Below are 19,511 nucleotides of genomic sequence, written 5' to 3' on the forward strand. Positions count from 1 at the left end.
AGATATGTTTTGGATTATCGTCACTCTTCCAAGCATCCTGGAACAGGATCATTTCTGCCAGAGCCAGCTCCTCCCCACCCCATAATTACAAAATTGTTCGGGAAAGCTGCTCCTGTGAAACCCATTTCCCAGGCAACAGGAGTACAGCTCCTTCTGGAATACCAGCACTCTAGAGTAGCGGTTCCCAAACTCTTACAGGAAAGTTGAGAACTGGTGCTTGCATGAGTAGGGAGGGGCGAAGCGACAGTGCCGCAGGGTTTGCGGTACTGCTGCTTCCAAGGGGCTTTCTTATTTACTGGGGGGGGGGGCAGCAATGGCCTCCTGCAGGGTCCTGGAGTCTCACAGCCCCCTCTGATCTCCTCCATGGCTGCTGTAAACAGCCATTATCTCTGCAGGAAAACAGGATGTAGCTTTAGATTGGAGATAAGGGCTTTGTAAAGCAGTTGTGGAAGAGATCAGAGGAGGCTGTGAGCCTTCCAGGACCACAGAGGCCAGCACTGCCCCCCCCCCCCAGTAAGTAAAAAAAAGGCTCTTGGAAGCAGCAGACCCACGATCCCTGTGGTGCTGTTGCTGCCATTGGAGCAGGGCCACTCCCTGTAAGGGGCAATGCTCTGCATCAGGATCACCTGGTGGATCGTGAGCAACCAGTTTAGGAACCAGTGCTCTAGAGCCCATTTCTCTGCTAGCTGTTAAAGAATCCCATTACATCCTCACATAGATGTCACTCCACGTCACACTCACGTGGGCCATTCTCAAGCATCGTTCCACAAGCAAACGGGAGAGAAATGGCATTGATGGTTTCTGTGTCTCAATCTACTCCTACCTGCCCTCCTTTTTTTGGGAAGGACGGTGGTGGAGGTAGAAGCTATGAAAAGCTTGAAATAGATCTAGTCCGCCAGGTGGACTCCAGCTACCCTGTCACTCGGGACAAACCAAGAAGCTGATGACAACTCAGAGAAATGGCTTAACATCCTGAACAAAGGTGAGTGATGCAGGCTGCTTTTTAAACACACAATGGCGTCTAGCCGCTAAGTGGAGAGCTCCTGTTTCGACGGGAAAGGAAACCAAACACACGTTCTGCAGATGTTAGCTGCCCTTCTGAAACGATGGTGGAAGCAGGGAAAGTAGCCAGCCAAAAGGTGAAGAGGGCAGGAAAGGAGCATTTTTTTCATAGAGAAGAAATCCATCCCTTTAAAAAACCAAAATAAAAGAGAGACTCTTTCCACCCCTTGTAGGCTTGAGAGTAATGAGAGCAAACCCATTTCGATTTAAACCAATTCTGGCATATGAGAGAACACTTTATCAAATCAATTTTTCCTCTCCAGAGAGATTACTGGAAGTTTCACAGGAAACCCTAAAAAGCAAGTCTTCTAAGCCCCAGCCCTCTGAAGATTCAGGAAGGTGATGCCCCAGGTGTTCCTCACTGGGGCTGCCAGAAGAGTTTGTCAACTCTGCCGCTCTTTGACCAATAACACCGTGTGCTGCCCTCCACCCGTAACGGAGAGAATGGTGCGGTTCTCCAGTTGCTGGCCTGACATCTGGACAGGGCTCCAGGCATCTTCTTCGTCCCCCGTGGCCAGTTGGAGATTAGATCCCATGCCCCAGGCAAAGGCACAACCTAGAAGCAATGGGAGGATGGGAATAGTGTGAGTGTCGCACTCTGCAGTGTGCCCTAGTGAGCTGCAAATGCCCAGGCTCTTCACATAATCCATACATATTCTGCACAGTAGAGCAGCGGTGGGCAAATTTTCAACATTAAGGATCCTGGAGCTTTAACTATTGTATAGAAGAGGGAATTTCAGCAGGGGCAGCTTGTCATCTCACAGATGACAAGCTGTACCTGCTGAAATTCTCCCTCCTACACAATTGTTAAATGTCTAGGAGCCCTAAAGTTGAACATTTGCCCATCCTGCAGTAGAGAATAAGTTGGATGCAATTTCTAAGTTGAATGCAATTCAAGTTTCTAGACCTCATGATTACAGGCACTAAAACAAAGCACATGAAAGCTGAATATATAAAGCAGGCTTCTGCCAACGGGAACTTGGTCTGTACTCCTAAGTTCTGTTGATACCGGCTCTCAGTGAAGGTTTCTTTCCTAGCCGGACTTTTTATACACAGTTTAAGGGGCTCTAACACCAAGCTACAGCCCCATCCCCAATCTAATAGATGTTCAATCTAAATTTTATGTTTAAAATGTATACCCTGCATTTCTCCAGTAACAAATCCTGTCTTATCCTATTTCATCCATGAGGACTAGAAACTTAGGACTAGTAACTCCATTTTCAAATGGTGTTACACAACCTTTCTACTTCCAGCAGCCAACACCTCCAACAGCAGCACTTCCTTTATGCTGTTTGGATCCTGGGTTGATTGACAGCTACTGCAGCCACTGAGCAGAGCACACCTCTCTATTCAGTGCTGGATTATTGTCAGTGACACCTTTTATAGTGCTGTTTCATTCAGCACTCAGGTTTCAAGGTACATATTCCCTGTATATATACACTGAAGGCTTTACTTTATAGTATTCCTGAGCTGCATTAAATACAGTTTGCACATTCAGTGCCCTTCAGCCCAGCTGTTGCTCAGACTCACCATCTTCCGTAACTGCATAGCCAACTCGTTCGCCACAAGCCACCGATGAAGATTTTGGCAGTCCAGGGATGAAAGTGGGTGTGCTCTTCTCTTCAACTCCCTTTCCCAGTCCCAACATGCCATAATCTGCCCTGCCCAGGCTGTACACTGTCCCTGAGAGGCACAGTACAAGAAGAGGGAATGCATTAGTTAGGGAAAATACCAGATGAGCGAATCTACAGGGCCTCACAGCCTAATCCTAACAGCAGCAGTGCCACTGAGTGCAGCAGTGCAAAAATGGCAACCACTATATCCAGCAACCCCACAGGGACTGCTGCCGGCCTCCTTGGGGTGCAGGAGACACAAGGGGTCTCCACCAGCGTTGCCTGGTCCATTGCATGACAACCGTGATAATGCGTTCTTCCAATTCCATCAAATCTCAGAGCAGAGGCTGCACAAACAACTTGTAGCCCCAGAGGAAATCGAGCACTGAAATCAAGGAAATCGAGGAAATCAGTTCCGCTGAACTGCAATAACGGATTTGGTGATAATAGACTTGGTTTCCGTGTGCTCCAAAATGCAGTAAGCCTTCTCTGTGCCCGACACCATCCTGACTGACTGGAATCCTACCAGTCAAGGATGTGCTGATTCCCCGGTGCATGCACATACAAAGCTTGGAGACTTTCTCTTTCCATCAACGTGCAATGTGTTTCCATACACCCCTTACTGTTACAGCACTGTTTCTCAAACTGTGGGTCTCAAGTCAATTTCAGTTGGGTCACGTAGCACCCAACTCAGCCGCCATTGAAAATACAGAGCTGAAAATACAGGGTACAGAGCTGCTGGAAATGGTGGGCTTCTGGTGGGAGAGAGGCCTGGTGCTTTGCCCTGAATTGGTGGGAAGATGGGATGCTGGAGAGAGGGACAGCTGTGGGGTTGGAGAAAGATCCAAGTCTGCCTTCTGCTTTTGACTTCCCAGCTGTAATGTTTGAATTCCAAGCTATGCAAAATAATACACAAGCATCTGTATAATGGGATCATTGGCTGACTGCGGCTCAGGTTTGAAGCCTATACTGATGATGTCACTATACTGATGATGCCACTATACTGACGATGTCACATGATGTCACCATGACATCACTTCCAGGTTAATATCACTTCTGGTGGGCCCCAACAGATTGGTGGGTTCCAGTGCTAAAAAGTTGTGGCTCACCAGAATCCTGGAGGCCATTATGACTCACCCCGAACAGTCAGAGTACAAGGGGTCCGTCATTCAACTCATGCTACTTTTGGTACTTTCCCTGAATTACAAGCCAAACTGTTATATTATCATTCTGCTGCTGGAGTAGTTTCCAGCCCCTATGACTACAGTGATATGCCTGAAAGCACGTGGACAATGCCTGCTTTCAGGAGTCCAAGAGGTGCATGAAGATTTGCAGAAGTTCAGAGCAGGGCTTCAGGGTCCCATGTAAGTCCCTGCCTCACCCATGCAATCGAAACAGAATACATTACGGAAAGTAGCCTTATAAAGCTCACACCATTCAGGGTCCAATCCCATCCAACTTTCCTGCACCTCAGCACCTGCAATACAGCCCCGAGGGAAGCAATCAAACATTATCTTACCTTACTGTGACTGCCCCCCCCCACCTCGCAGGATGAGATGCACTCCTTATTGGCATGGCTACATCAGAGCTGGAAAGCTGGATAGGACTGTGTCTGAAGTAAGGCAAATTTGCTCTAAATTACCCAGGTTGCAAAATGCTGCATTTCCTGGTACAGCATTTCTTTAAACGTTGTCCTGAGTTGTGTTCTACACACCCTTCACACTCTCTTCCCAAGTTGCACAGCTACAGAGAAGGGACAGTGATCCTGGATTTGAAGACATGGACAGAGACACCCCCTTTTTTTTTTTTTTTTTGCCAGGGCCTGGTTATCTGAACCTGCTAATGCACACAGCAAACTTGCCATTGAGGTTCCACTCATTTTGCCAAGCAGCCCACGGCAGCTTACCTTCTGAGTCCAGGCAGACGGTGTGATGTTGCCCAGCAGAGAACTCGACCCAAGATTTAGTGGAGTTCTTGAATGCTGTCAGAATCTTTGGTGAAAAGTAGGTATCGATACCTGGTGAACCTGGGAAATGGGCAAGGAAACTCGAGCAGGTTAATCATAAATAAAAACACTTGCACTGCACTTCCCCTGGAATCCTTGCAAGAATTCTATAAGGTAGGTCATTAGAAATTCCCAGAGTGCCAATGAATGCTGAGCATGGCCTCCTAAAGGCCGCCTTGTGGCAGTGTCTTGATTTGCAGCCCAGTCTCTTAGCTGCCAAACTGCTGAAGACAGTCCAAGGGCCCAATCCTATCCAACTTCCTAGCACCAATGCAGCCCCAATAAACTGCATCCTGCAGTGGAAGGGCAGTCACAGAGGCCTTGAAGAGCACGGCTACATCAGCGCTAGAAAGTTGGGCAGGACTGGGCCCTAAGAAGTAGGACTCCAAGAAAAAACCATTAGACAGTGTGGACAAGACACAACTCCAACCGAGTTAAGCTTCTTAGAAAAGTTTAGAAAGAATTCAAAAGCAAGGGGTGGAAGCTCAGGGACTGAGCATCTGGCTTGCCTACACACAGTTTCAAGTCTAATTTGTCCTGGCATTGCTAGATGGAACTGTGGGAAAAACCATCATTGGACGACACCTTGAACACCCAGCCTGCAGTCAATGCAGACAGTGTTGAACTAGATGGTTTGACCAGGGATAAAACAGCTTCCTCCATTCCATATCATTGGCACTGAAAAAAGGAGGGGGTTGGAGAGAAGCACACAGTGGATAAAATGTTTTGATACAAAGCCCTGATCAGCTTCATTAGATCAGATTCATTAGAATCACGTAAGTGGAAGGGACACTGAAAGTTATCAAGGCCTACCCCCACTCAGTGCAGGCACCTGCTACAACATCCAGGACAGAGGCTATCCAACCTCTGCTTGAAAACGTTCAACGAGGAAGAGTCCAAGATGGGCTGTTCCAGTGACAGACAGCTCTTAACAGGGCACAAACCTAACCCCTTATGTCAGTGCTTTCCAGCTCCAAGGTAAGGGAACAAACATTCCCTTACTTTGAGGAGGCCTGTGGATCTACAATGTGGATGCAGCACATGTCCCACTGGCACCGCTATGCCAGTGATGGAAAGCACTGACATAAGGGGTTAGGACTGCACCCATAGCAGTTTTTGCTCATGACTAGTCTAGATCTATTTCCCTGTAGTTTCAACCCATAAGGTTGAAAAGGAGTCTGCCCTCTGGAGCCACAAAGAAGAAGACCTCCCCTTCTCCTGCATGACCGCCCTTCAGATATTAGAAGATGGCCATCATATCTGCCCTTAGGCTCTGCCCTTTTGGAGCCTGCTTCCCAAGACAATGGAGATAAATAATAACTGGTATTTATATACCGCCTTTCTGGTCATTGGATTGCTCCTTTATGCCCAGATTACGACCAGGTTAAAGGAGATCAATCTGGGGAGGAAATTGATCTCATCAATAACAGAATGGATTTCTGCAGTTTGGCCACAATCTAACTCAGCGGTGTCAAACATAAGGCTCACGGGCCAGATACAGCCCCCGGAAGCAATTTATCTGCCCCCATTATAACTGGGCTCTCTCATATCTTGAAATTATGAGCACATTTTCTCTCCTGTCATTTGCAGCTCATGAGTTTCTTGGGAGAACAAAGTACTCATTTCTGAATATTACCTGCTTAATGATGTCACTTCCTGCTTAATGACATCACTTCCGGCCCTCAGCATGCATCATGAATGCTATTCGGCCTGCTTTATGAAACAAGTCTGACACCCCAATATAACTGGTAGGAGTTGCTTCCCTTTATAACATAAAAAGATGAATGAGGTCTCCCCTATTTTCACTTCTCTCAAGACCACAGGATCTGCAAAGAGGAGTCCATCCCACAAGCTGCACAATCCCAGCAGCTCCTGAGACAGCAACACACCTAACTGGTAGTAATTGGAGAGGCCGAACCCAATGACGTGGCCCTCTTCGGTAATGGCAATTGTCGAGTAAGAGCCGCAAAAGACGTCCCGAATTTGCCCCTTGATCTTGACACCTCTCTGTTTCAGGCTGACAGGTTGTGGAAGCAGGAGCTTTTCTGGAGAGAGAGAGGATTGCAAGGATCAGGCCAACAGGAGGAGGCATAGATAAGCGTGGTAGGAATCTACATAGGCCCTGGACAGCTACAGCTTCCCGTCAAAGCACAGACCGGTCTGCAGCACAGTTCACAGGTTTCCCCAACTGTGTTCATGACATCAGCCCATTGTGATGTTTTAGTTACAAGGCAGAAAGGAGGGTGCTACTCCAGAATTTATGTTAAAGTAGTCCTCTCTTGCGATATAAAAGTGGCTGCAGACTTCATGGTGGCTTAAAGGGGAGGGCACAAAACAACACGGAGAGGGGAACACATGAAGGCTAAGCAGTGGACATGATCGTCCTGTCCACTGAATAGACAAAGGACAAAATGCTAATCCCAAGTTTTCACTAGGGAATGCTTTTTCTCCACCCCTTGACTGAGGGCAGAGGGTTTGATTGCAGAATTTTTTTTTTTTTACCCAGTGTCTAATTACCTTGTGGAACTCCTTGCTACAAGATGTGGTGATGGCATGTGGCCTAGATGCCTTTAAAAAGGGAATTGGACAAATTTCTGGAGGAAAAGTCCATCACAGGTTTCAAGCCATGATGTGTATGTGCAACCTCCTGATTTTAGAAATGGGCTATATCAGAATGCCAAATGCAAGGGAGGGCACCAGGATGCAGGTCTCTTGTTGTCTTGTGTTCTCCCTGGGGTATTTGGTGGCCCACTGTGAGATACAGGAAGTTGGACTAGATGGGCCTATATCCTGATCCAGCAGGGCTCTTCTTATGTTCTTAGTCCGACGTGTACCTTCCAGACTCAACTGGAGGCATCCTCAGGTCACGTCCGAAGGGTGTTTTGAGATGTGGGGAGGCCACATGCAACCTTCCCACATCTCAGAACACTCTCCAGTCACATTCAGAGGTTACAGGTCAGGCCTCTTTGTGGGTCAGGGGACCCACATTGAGTCAAACCTACTGATGCAAAATCCATGGATGACAAGGTCCAACCTGTAGATGGCAGCTTTCTACGCCCCTGCTTTCCAGAGAAGCTTTAGCAGAGGGAAGGAAAGTCCTTGAACGTCTCAATGCACAACACAGAACTCCGCATGCAGCATTTTGAACTCATCCATTAATTGAAAAGCCCCCCAAAGTAGTGTATATTCAGTCCCCAGCCAGTTGCACACAGAAGGTCTTCTTCCCAGAACTACTTCTTCCCAGAATTCTCCTTCCCACCCCACAGCAGCAGAAAGGATCTGGTACTGAACAACTCACCTAAGCCTCTTCTTCCTCCTCTGACAGTGAAGATAGGGGGCACACGCCCCAGCTGGCCATTGTCTCCACAGCCACAGGTGTAAAGGTTGCCTGCTGTGGACACCAGTGCTAAATGATGACTCCCTGAGAAGGGAAGGCAGAGGGAGATGCAGAGGTGCTCTACCTGCTACATACGAGACTTACCTACCCACACTGTCCACCCACAAAGTCTGGTGTGGCAAGTCACCCTGTGGCAAAAACGACCACAGGCCATTTTATGGGAATAATTTAGGGTTCTTAAGTATAGTTTTGGCTGCTTCAACAGGGGAAGAGGAGAGAATGAAGAAGAGCCACACAAAAGAACGTCACCACCATAAAATGACTGACGTGTTTCATCGCCCATCAGGAAATGACACTGAGAACAGGAAGAGAAACCTCACCCCCTTATTAGCTCCTGAGGCCTAGACAGCCTGAGTCAACTGAGTCTCCAAATAAGGAATCTCAGGGTGCTTCAGGACTGTTTCATGAGATATGTTTCCCCTCCTCAATGCACGGCTTCCACGTGCCTAAATCGGTAGGCTCGCCACGACCACCCCATATGGTTGTGCAGGTTGTGCGCTGCACAAGAGCACCGCATCTAAGGGGGTGCTGATCACCTAGAAAGAATGCCAGAGTAACGTCAGGGAAGAAGGGATGCCTTTTTCTACTGCGCACAAAGACTCCTTTTTAAAATTCATACAAAGGTGCCTTATGAGCTATGGTCAGCCCTGAGCCTCCTTTTCCAGATCCTAGCAAGTGGAGGCCCAGCCCTTTCCTGGGCAGTATAATTTACACACTTGGACGTCCTCTGCCACAGACACTACAGTTACACTCACTGTCACTCACCTGAGGCAATTTTGATGACTGGCACATTCAGTTGCAGCTCCACAGGAACAGAGCTCCCATTGGCTGGCAATAACACATCTCCGCCTTTCAGAGGAGCCAGCAAGCCAATGACGCCATTCTCATCCTGAACACAGGTAGACACACAATGAGAAAGGCTTGGCTGGTACCCAGAAAGAACCCAAGCGCGTGTCCCAGAAAGCAAGGCTGCCAACACACCCGAAAAGCGCCCCAGATGAACACGCGACCGTCTTCTGTCAATGCCGCCGTGTGGCTGTCGCCAGCAGACACCTGGACCACCTTCTCCTTCAGGTCAACAAGGCCCGGCACAGAATCTGACCCCTCCTCTGAAGTGTCCCGTCCCAAGGCACCCTCGTCATTACAGCCAAAGGTGTAGATCTGGAAAGAGAAAGTTGGCAATGGAATCAAAGAGGTACAAGCCATGATGTGTATGCGCAACCTCCTGATTTTAGAAATGGGCTATGTCAGAAGGCCAGATGCAGGGGAGGGCACCAGGATGAGGTCTCTTGTTATCTGGTGTGCTCCCTGGGGCATCTGGTGGGCCACTGTGAGATACAGGAAGCTGGACTAGATGGGCCTATGGCCTGATCCAGTGGGGCTGTTCTTATGTTCTTAAAGAGGAACCCCAGGGAAACACGCTCCTAGTATTTCAGATGGAAGGCTAAGATAGGGTGGAGCGTATGGTCTTGAGTGGGAAGAGAGAATCCATCTACACCCGCAATGCGAGTTGCACTCCCGCAGTTGGGCCACCACTTCTGTGACCCAACTTAAATCTGTAGAGCATTATTTGCTCCCCTTTGCTGAGGGTGCTCACAAAAGCACAACGCCAAATGAGGACTCTGTGGTCAGTAAAGAGGTAGAGATTTAGAGAGTACTAGATCAGCAGCTGCCCCGTGGCCCAATCTCAGCAGAAAAAACAACACCAGAGAAGCAGCTACCAGCTGAGCATGAGGGTATCCTGGGTCTTCACAAACATGGAGGAATCTAACAGCACCGGCTGATTCTGTGCCACACAGGTTGCAGCAAAATGTGGTGGTGAAATTGGGTGCAGCCATAAACACTGCATTGGGGGGGGGGGAGATCACTCTTCCCTCCACATGAAAAACAGCCTGCAAATAGAAAATGAGTACAGTAGGCTCAATGACAAACCCGATTTGCTCATTTTTTTTTTAAAAGCGTGCAAGAATAATCAAACTGGTACCCCCCGACTTGCAGCCTGGAATGGCAGCTGGTCCGTCACGTAATTCTGCTGAACTCATAGCACCAGTCACAAATGAGAGTCCTGTATCCTCCAGGCTTCCCTGGAAGCGGCTCCCCAAAGGGGGGGGGGAAGAGAGTGAAAGCACACTGGTACCACACTCCTGAAGCCCCACCCGTCTGCCTGCTCACCACGTGTACAGCACATGTCTACGTAGACCAGCGATTTCCAATCTCACATCATCTCACAACACAATGATAATGTACTAAATTTGTCAAGGCACACTACCGGTTTTTTTTACACTTGACAAGGTACACTGTGCTGCTGGCAGGGGACTCATGTCTCCCAATGGCCCTTCTAATAAATGACCCTCCCCCAAATTCCTACAGCACACCTGTGGACCATTCGCGGAACACCCATGTGCTACGGTACACTGGTTGAAAATCACTGGTGTAGACAAATGATGCACCCAGGAAGAGATTCTCCCCACGATAATGAACACTGGGTACCCCGAAGTTGCAAAGAAATCATGCATGTGAGTGGGGGGGGCAAGGTCTTGGTTGGGAGTGTTAGCTGGTATGTTCTAACTCCATCACACCTGAACACACATTCATTTCCTCTCAGAGATGTTCAGGACCAGTCTCTGGTTGATTCCAAGATTAGATTCACCATCCAAAACTGACTCTCCACCAGATCACTATGTAACTTGTGCCATTTGCAGCTAATGAGTTTCTATGTGAGAACGAAGTGCTTCTTTCTGGCCATCACTTGCTTAACGACATCACTTCCTGCTTATTGTTGTCATTTCTGGCCCACTGAAGATGCCATGATGCCACCATATATTGACGCCATATATTCGACCCACTATATGAAATGAGTTGGACACCCCTGGGCTAGAGCGTCTGACAGTCTAGCCCAGGGGTGTCCAACTCATTTCATACAGTGGGCCGAATATCATTCATGATGCCTGCTGAGGGCTGGAAGTGATGTCGTTAGACAGGAAGTGATGTCATTTAATAGGTCCTAACCAAAAGTAAGCGCTTTTACTCACTTAGGAACTCATTAGCTGCAAATGACTGAAAAGAAAATATGCAAACCTTGATCATATTTCAAGTTATTGGAGAGCCCAATTTTCATGTGGACTGCCCTTGCAACAGTAACACCTCAGCACTGCTCAGAAGTTGAGCCTGAGGGCCAGATAAAAAACTTCTGTGGGCCGCATTGGGCCCCCGGGGCCTTATGTTTGACACTCCTAGTCTAGCCCATCACTCTCCATTCCTCATGCATCTTCTTCATTCTCCTTTTCAAATCAAGGGCACTTAAAGAGTGGTGGAAACAGCACCCCCTGCAGGCCTGCCACCGCGACAGGTGGGCTGGCCCAGCTGCTGTTATCTTAATCGCTATGGGCAGTCTACAAGTGCTATAAACGCTCGATACAGAGAAAGGCAACGCAGTGTTTCAGACTCACTTTGCCCGTCTCACTGAGGCACACCGTGTGAACCCCTCCCGCTTCTGCCTGGATGATCTTTTCAGGCAGTGGCACCAAGGCAGGCCTCTTTCTTGCCAGCACATCAGGTCCAAGGCCCAACTGCCCCAGGTCACCTTGTCCAAGGGTCAAGACAACTCCTGGCTCTGTATGATGTGATGAGTGGCTCACTGGACAAGAGGAGAAGAAATGAAACAGTGAAAGCAGGTACTGACAGTAGAGCACAGGCATGAATTCTCAAAGCTCGAAGTTCAAGATGGAGAGTTTAGAAGGAACATTTTGTTTCTCTGAGTGTAGCATGCCCTCTCCCAGGCAGGGGCTGTAGAAAATAGTAAAGGCTGGACGGTCACCTTCGGGCATGCTACAATCGAGCAGGGCGGTGGACAAAATGACCTCCAAAACAAACCATCTATTCCTCTAATACAGGGGCTCCCAAACTGTGGGTCGCGACCTGATTTTGGTGGGTTGCATAAGGGTGATAGAAAGATCAGATCACTAACTGCCTCAAGCCCTCAAGCTCTTCAAAAATCAGAATGCTGCTAATTACTCTGCAAAGAGCCCAGCTCCTGCAGTTTGCAAGCATGTGTAAATTTTGGGAGATAAATGTTTGAGGAACTTTTTTTCTGGTTATTACTACTTGTAAATAAATAAATAAATTTCTAGATCTCCTTTTATTTAAAGTTTGTTAAACCCAGGTGGGCCCTGATAGAGCTGTGGTTCTCAAATTCCCAGGGAGTTTGAGGACTGCAGTAAGTTCTTGCAGGGGAGTAGGGGAGACAGCGGGGGGCAGAGGGAAGGCAGGATCCCCAGATTGTGTCGCTGAGGGGGTTGCATTTACTTACCAGTCCCTGCTGCAGCCACCCTGGGGTACGGGGAGCCCTGTGCAACCCTCCTCAGGGCTCCCTGAAGCTTAAAAAGTGAAAATGATCGCGCTCGGCCTCTTCAAAACCAGAAGTGGAGCATGATCACTTCCACATTTTAAGCCTCGGGGAGGCCTGCAGATGCTTGCGCAGGGCTCCCCACACCCCCAGGAGGCTGCAGCAGGGACTGGTAAGTAAATGCCAGTCCCTGCAGCCCCTTTAGTAATGCGATCCTGGGGGTGGCTACCTCCCCCCTGCCCCCACCCCTTAAGGGGCAGAGGCCAGGGCCCTCTGACTGGGGCGTCATGATGCCCCAGTTTGAGAAGCCCTGCGATAGAGTGTCGTTTTAAACAGTATGTCTTGGTGCTTAGGAGTTTGGGAACAACCTTTCTAATACATATTTTAAGATCTCTAGACAGTAGCATAAGTTTGCAGCAGGAAGGATAAAAATCAAGTGCTTTTTAAAATATATATACATATAAAATTTTTACAAATGTTGACGGTTTGGCTACAATGAGTTTCTCCTTTCAATAGAAACTGGTTTAAACTGAAATCTGTGTTACTGCAAACATCTGATCTCTTAAAGTGAACTTATGACTCTCTTATGGAAGGCTGCTGGGGGGGGGGAGTTAACAAACTGATGTCTGTAAAAGCATTGCTTTGCATGCTTTCTGCTTTGTGCTTTGTTCACTGGGGGGGGGGGGCACCATGCCCTTTGGATCATAATCCAAGCAACAACTGAAAAGGACACCTTAATTTTGTGCCAGGTAGAAACTGGGATCTGCAGAAGTGAAATGGTGACTACAATGGATACAATAAATAATGAATTATTATTATTATTATAAAACTCCCTAATAACTATCTGAAACAGATTTTTAAAAAATGAAACAAATGCATCTTAGATTAACGAAAGCTTGACATTACAATTGCAAGACATGACAACATCCAAGGATGAAAATGCCCAAGAGATAATGGAATATTCTCAGAAAAGTGTGTGGCTAAGGCAAGGAGCGCTCGACTGTGCTGTTCTACAGCTCACCTTTAGTCCTCTTCGCTTTGGGATCAGAGTCTTTTTCCAGCACCCGTTTTCTTGGCATGTTATAATACTAGGGAAGAGCAGAAGAGACATGGTTTAAGGCACCCTCTATTAAAATACTGGTTTAGCACATCCTAGCAGCACATTCAAACCACAAGAAGCCAAACTCTTAAGGCCCAGTTCAGGTGTCATATTCCTGACTTGGTCCAATGGACGTCAAAGCACCTGTTCTTGCCAGCCCAGCGCTAGTGCGCCTGCGTGAAAACGCCATCACGGGATGTACCGTGCCTGTGCAAAAGCGCCGACGCGGCCGCCTGTAACTTGGGTAGCCAGTGTACTTTAAAAAGGAAACCCAGCAAATGTGCATAAACAAAACTGCTGTTCTGCAACTTTTGTATATAACGAAGAACAAGCCTTTGAACCAGCTGAACCCACCACCACCACCACACCCACCCCAAGATAATAGGGCACATATGGACCTAAGAAGCATTAGGAATGGGTGGCTTGAAGGAAACAGACTGGTCTTTCTGCAGCACCACAAGCAAGGTAACCAGAGAGGAGTGGTGACTGTGCAGATGGAGGCTGATGTAAATTCAGAAAGGGGCTGTGTGCTATGATAGCTACCTCCACACCACTTAATAGCAATTTCTGGGGCGGAAAAGGGGCTATAGCCTTGTCTGCAGGCTTCTCAGAGGCATCTGGATGGCAGGTGTGAACAGCAGGATATTGGGACCTTCCTAGGTCCTTAAACATTCAGCTGAGCATCAGTCAAATGACAAATTGAAATTCAGTCATCTTCCCTGCACAACTTGAACATCTGAGGACTCGCAGATGAAATACACACACTCCCCAATATTTTACTATGAACCAGGGATAGGTACTTGAGACTTGCACACTCAAGTCACAAAAACAGACATTTTCCCCGTTTTTATGAGTTTTTCCCGGACTCAAATTTGACTTGAGTGCTGACTTTCTTTAGTCTGCATGGGCTTGCTTACTTTTTTTTCTCCCCATAGCTTCCACATTGCCCCAAAAGACTTTGTCGACGATCCAGAAGCCGTCCTTCAGATGGCAACAGCAGACATGGTAGGAGGAGGGTAGGTGGTTTCAGGAGGTGGGGCTGGGTGGGTTGAGGGGAAGAGGAAGGCTTAAGGTTGTGGGGTTTTTTTGCTCAAGGACTTGACTTGTTTCTCAAAATGACTCGGGACTTGAGTCAAAATGACTTGAAATTTTCCGCGAGTCAAACTGCAAAGGCACACGCTACGACTGGCTATTTGACTCGAGTTGCAGGTCGATGACTCAGAACTCAACTCGAGAGTCAGAGCTATGACTCCGGCATATCCCAGCTATGAATCCAGACCTGAGACCAGTGAAAAGGGCAAATATGGGGTTTCCACCCACTTATCAGTTTTAACGCGACCAGTTTGGGATTCTCACTGTGAAGAGCCTGATGGAAATAATTTCATAAGCCCAAAGTATAGGACTCTCATTATTTCACAGCTGCCTCCCCCAGACACCACTTCCCCTGGTGTGTGACAAAAGAGGCTTTATGATGCATGTGGCTCATCACTGTCCCCAGGGCCAGCTGTTCAATCCTCTCAGCAGTTTGGCAGTGCATAGAAAAGCAGGAGGGTGAGAGAGAAACTGGTACATGAACAGACACACACATGGCACACAGGAAAGCACTTCAAGGCTTCATATATCATTGCCTTCAAAAATCCTTAAATGAGCCCTTTTTCACATCTGGTGGATGGAATAATGTTTGAATAACTGGCTTAGAGCCACAGTTCTCAAATTTTTCAGTCTCTGGAGCCCTTCACACTCCTAAAAGGAGTCTGAACGTAGGGGAGGGGAAGGTAGGGGAAGGAGTCTGAAGGTAGGGGAGGTAGGGTAGGGGAGCCCTACTGGCACATGCAGAATCTGGAGGAGCCCAAGAGTGCCAGCACATGCATTGAGCAGCATGGCACAACATCAACAGTGATGAACCAGGAAAGGAGGGGAATGAGGAAGCAGAGCCATGAACAAGGGAGGCAGAGAAGGACGGATAAACAAACCGGGGCCGGGGGGGGGGATAGATGGCAGCCATTTATGGCGTGCTCCTGAAGGAATCTCAGGGAACCCCAGGGCACCTAGCAGCACATTTTGAGAAAGGCTGGCACAGAGACATGTCAGCCAAGCCTGGTGTCTTGCTTGACGAACTGCAGAATTAACAGCACTTTGAAAACGCCTACTAAAGTCGGGTGCAAAATGTTAGGAAATTAAATCCTTCCTAGACCATGGCCATCAAGCCCAGGTAGTTCTGACTGCCACGCTATTAATTAAGCCATTTCTGCCCAGTGTTGCAAATATGTAACAGGGACCAAATGTGTACACCTGTGAGCCAGGCAAAAATGGGTTAACAGCACTGATATCAGCATTTGAATCAAAGCTGCACCTGCTCAGGCAAACTACCACATCCCTGCTTCCTCCACCCAAATTCTGTACTCTGATGCAAATTAATTAACAGTATCCCCATCTCAACCCATTTCCAGCCACAATTTAAAGTGTTGGTGACTACACTTCTACATAAGCTGCTTGGAAGCTACATTTCTACATAAGCTGCTACATTACTACATAAGCTGCTCGGAACCGTCTCCTAGAACACCTTGAAGACGCTCCCTCCACACTCCCTCCCTCCACTCATAACCTTTGGATCATGTCCAAAAAACCACCTTTCCTGCTTTTGACGCTGCCTCTTCACCTCCCTTCCTTCCTGTAACTCAGTTAGGATGCAATTCTAGCCAACTTTCCAGCACTGGCATAGCTGTGCCAATGGGGCATGTGCTGCATCCTGCAGTTGGGGGGCAGTCATGGAGCCCTCCTCAATATAAGGAAATGTTTGTTCCATTACCTCGGAGTTGCATTGTCCTTATGTCAGCGCAGAAAAATTAGTTAGGATTGTGGCCTTAAATGTGTATCAAGGAATCAATTACAAACACACCCGCATTTTCTCCCTTGCTGCATTCCCCTTCCCTCCTTTCATTGCCTCTCTTCTGTCAGTTTCTCGATTTGTAAGCTCCCTGGGGAACAGTCTTTTTGCTCTTAATAAAGTCCATGTATATTGATGGCACTATTAAAAAATAGCAGTAATCATCTAAAGATCCCCATGTTCCATGAGCCAGCCCACTCATTCAGACCATTATTGGGGGATCTACTCCATGCTCCCGTGCCAGCTGAAGCTCAATCGGCAGTGACGCACAATAGGGCATTTTGGGTAGAGGTGCTGAGATTGTGGCACTCTATTCTTCTTGAGGCTTGCCTGGTCTCTGGAAGGCAGCCGTTTTATCAGGCTGTCAGAACACTTTTATCCTGGCTGCTATTACATGCTGCTTTTGCCTTTGCTGTTTTGATAACAAAAATGCAACTGTTTTTAAGCTTTGTTTTTGTTCCTTTTTCCCCCCACTGTAAACTGCTTTAAAGGCCCGAGTAGGCAGTAAAGTGGCATCAACATGCCAATAAATAAGTAAATCATGTCCTTTGTCCAATGTTTGCTTAGCTGGCATAATTAAGGCTACCATCCTCAAACACACTAGGGCAGTGTTTCTCACACTGCGGGTCAGGACCCACTAGTTGGGTCACACGCCAATTTCAGGTGGGACCCCATTCATTTTAATAGTTTATTATTAATATATTAGACTTTATGCTTGATGCTACCATGGCATGTGACTGCATTGGAGGAAATGTTACAGAGTTGTAATTTGAACAAGCTACTCCGTATATGCTTTTAACAATGACAGTAAATGGGACTTATTCCTGGGTAAGCGTGGGTAGGATTGCAGTCTAGGATTGTTAAACATTTTCCTGCATGATGACATCACTTCTAGTTATGACATCACTTCTGGTGGGTCCTGACAGATTCTCATTCTAAAAAGTGGGTTCCAGTGCTAATGTTTCAGAAGCACTGCACTAAGCATTAAGAGCCAAATCTTATCCAGTTTTCTAGTGCCAGTGCAGCTGTGCCAATGGGGTGTGCACTGCATCCTGGGATGGGGAGGCAGCCATAGAGGCCTCCTCAAGGTATGGGGACATTTGTTCCCTTACATCGGGGCTGCACTGCAGCTGCACCGGTGCTGGAAAGTTGGAAAGGATTGGGCCCTTAGTCCTACTGTGTGATACTTCCAAGGGACAAGCATAGGATTGCACTATAAAGCACACCACATGAAATGCATTTCATCCATTTTTTTTTTAAAGGTGAAGGTTTCTTTTATTGTTTGTATTGGGTAACCAGAACCTTATTGTCCATGATCCTCTTTGGTTTCTGAACCTTCAGAAACTGACATTGCCAGCACATTCTCCCAATTTCCCTATTTTCCCAGCTAGCAATTTTTCTTTCTATCTCATTAGAATACAACGTGGCAGTGGTTCCCAAACATTTTAGTACCAAGACCCCCTTTTTGGGTACGACAACCTGTTGGGACCCCCCTGAGATCTAGGGCTGAAAGTGATGACACTAAGCAGGAAACAAGAAGTTCTGTCATTGTGCCAGCAGGCTGGAAGTGATGTAAATTGTTTTTAATATATCACACTTTTCAAATACTGTATTATTTTGGCCTAGATACTGCAGCTGGGGAGTGGAGGCTCAGAGGGAGCAGCTTGTCTGTTTCTCAGAGGGACAAGAACAGACACACTCAGGAGAAAAGGGAGACTGGGCAATGCCAACTTTCTTGACGGTGTTTGTACATATTGGGTCCCTCCTCATACAAAGAAGGAACAGCTTTCAAGTAGTTCCAGCCTCCAGCTTTGCAAGATGAGGGCACCCAGCTTTCTGCAGCCCCCTGGAAATCGGTTTGTGTGTTCCCCCCGGCCGGGGGGGGGGTCCCAATTCCCAGTGCATTAGAGATTTGCATGGAGTCCAGTTTTGTACTCAAAAGACGTGGCAATATTGATTGCAAAGTTGCAAAAAACAGATTCCTCCCCCCCTCCAAAAAAACAAGTGCCCCCAACTTTGGCCACTGCAGCCTCTAAGAAAACACCCATAGATCTTGCAAGATCTCTCCAAGATCACACACACACTCCCCACACAGTGTTGCAACCCACAGAATAACAAGCCCTCCCCCATCCCATTGCAACTCTCCAGGAAGCAGCCTGGATTTTAATTTCCCGCGCTGGCTTCCCTCCCCCCCTTGCAAGAGGGCCCACGCGAGAGAGAACAGCCTCGTCCCAGGGAAGCGTTCGGAGCGCCCTGATTGGCCGCAAGATTGTTACTCAACGTTCCATCACGGAACGTTCGCATCTCTGTGTCTCCCCCCAGCCAGCGCGCCCGGCTGACTTGCTGCAGCCACGTGGGTAGCCCAGGCCGAGCCCTTCTGGCCACTTCGAAGGGATCAGGTCCTTGCGAAGGTTTGGGGAGCCCGGCAGTCGCCACCCCACACTTGACCCTAGTCCCAGTTCAGCCTCACCGCGCTGCAAGAAGGGTAGACTCACCTCTCCAACTCTCACCAACCCCCCAAGTCCTGGCAAGTCTTGGCTGCTGCTGCCGCCGCCGCTGCCCCCCCACTACCTGGAGGAGTCCTGGATCCTGGAGGAGCATGCGCACCCAAGGGCCCCGGCACAGATGCCATTGGCCAGCAGCAGGAGGAGGAGGATCTGGGGGGGGGGGAATGACACTCACGCGCCGCCTACTGGATCCTCCGGAAAAAGAAAGAGGGTGGAGGCAAATCTCCCCTCTCCCAATAGCGAAGCTGGAACTGAGAGCACAATTCTAGGCATGACTACTCAGAAGTAGGTCCCATTGTAGTCAGTGAGGCTTACTCCCAGGCCAGTGTGCATAGGATTGCAGCCTAAAACGGGGGCAGCGGACTAGGAGCCCAGTCCTATGCATGTCTACTCAGAAGTAAGTCCCATGATAGTCAATGGGGCTTACTCCTAGTAGCCTTGATCTACCAGGACTTGTCCCACCAAGCTGCACGTTAAACCGTGGGAGGGGAAGGGAGTGAGTGCTTGGCACTAGGCGTCACTGCCTTGAATCAGTGGGAGGTCGCTAGAAGCCCCCTCTTGCATGGCACTCCTCTCCCAAGTGCAAAACTGAAATT

The 19,511-nt window shown here is 48.2% G+C and overlaps 1 protein-coding gene across 3 annotated transcripts; it reads right to left on the minus strand.

Moving 5' to 3' along the window:
• Positions 1-1,267: 1,267 nt before the first annotated feature.
• RCC1 (regulator of chromosome condensation 1) lies at positions 1,268-19,005 on the minus strand. Of its 3 annotated transcripts, none has more exons than XM_066638343.1 (10): positions 18,904-19,005; positions 13,444-13,510; positions 11,527-11,714; positions 9,059-9,238; positions 8,843-8,966; positions 7,979-8,101; positions 6,570-6,725; positions 4,582-4,701; positions 2,593-2,745; positions 1,268-1,618 (listed from the first exon to the last, which is right to left on the minus strand). In XM_066638343.1, the coding sequence occupies exons 2-10, from the start codon at positions 13,499-13,501 to the stop codon at positions 1,446-1,448; spliced, it is 1,275 nt and encodes a 424-aa protein (XP_066494440.1). In that variant the 5' UTR covers positions 13,502-13,510; positions 18,904-19,005; the 3' UTR covers positions 1,268-1,445. The 3 variants fall into 3 exon arrangements, with proteins under 3 accessions (XP_066494440.1, XP_066494439.1, XP_066494441.1); XM_066638342.1 differs by lacking the exon at positions 18,904-19,005 and adding an exon at positions 14,439-14,493; XM_066638344.1 differs by lacking the exons at positions 7,979-8,101; positions 18,904-19,005 and adding an exon at positions 14,439-14,493.
• Positions 19,006-19,511: the final 506 nt, after the last annotated feature.

This window comes from Tiliqua scincoides, chromosome 10 (assembly GCF_035046505.1).
Source record: "Tiliqua scincoides isolate rTilSci1 chromosome 10, rTilSci1.hap2, whole genome shotgun sequence".
Taxonomy (NCBI): domain Eukaryota; kingdom Metazoa; phylum Chordata; class Lepidosauria; order Squamata; family Scincidae; genus Tiliqua; species Tiliqua scincoides.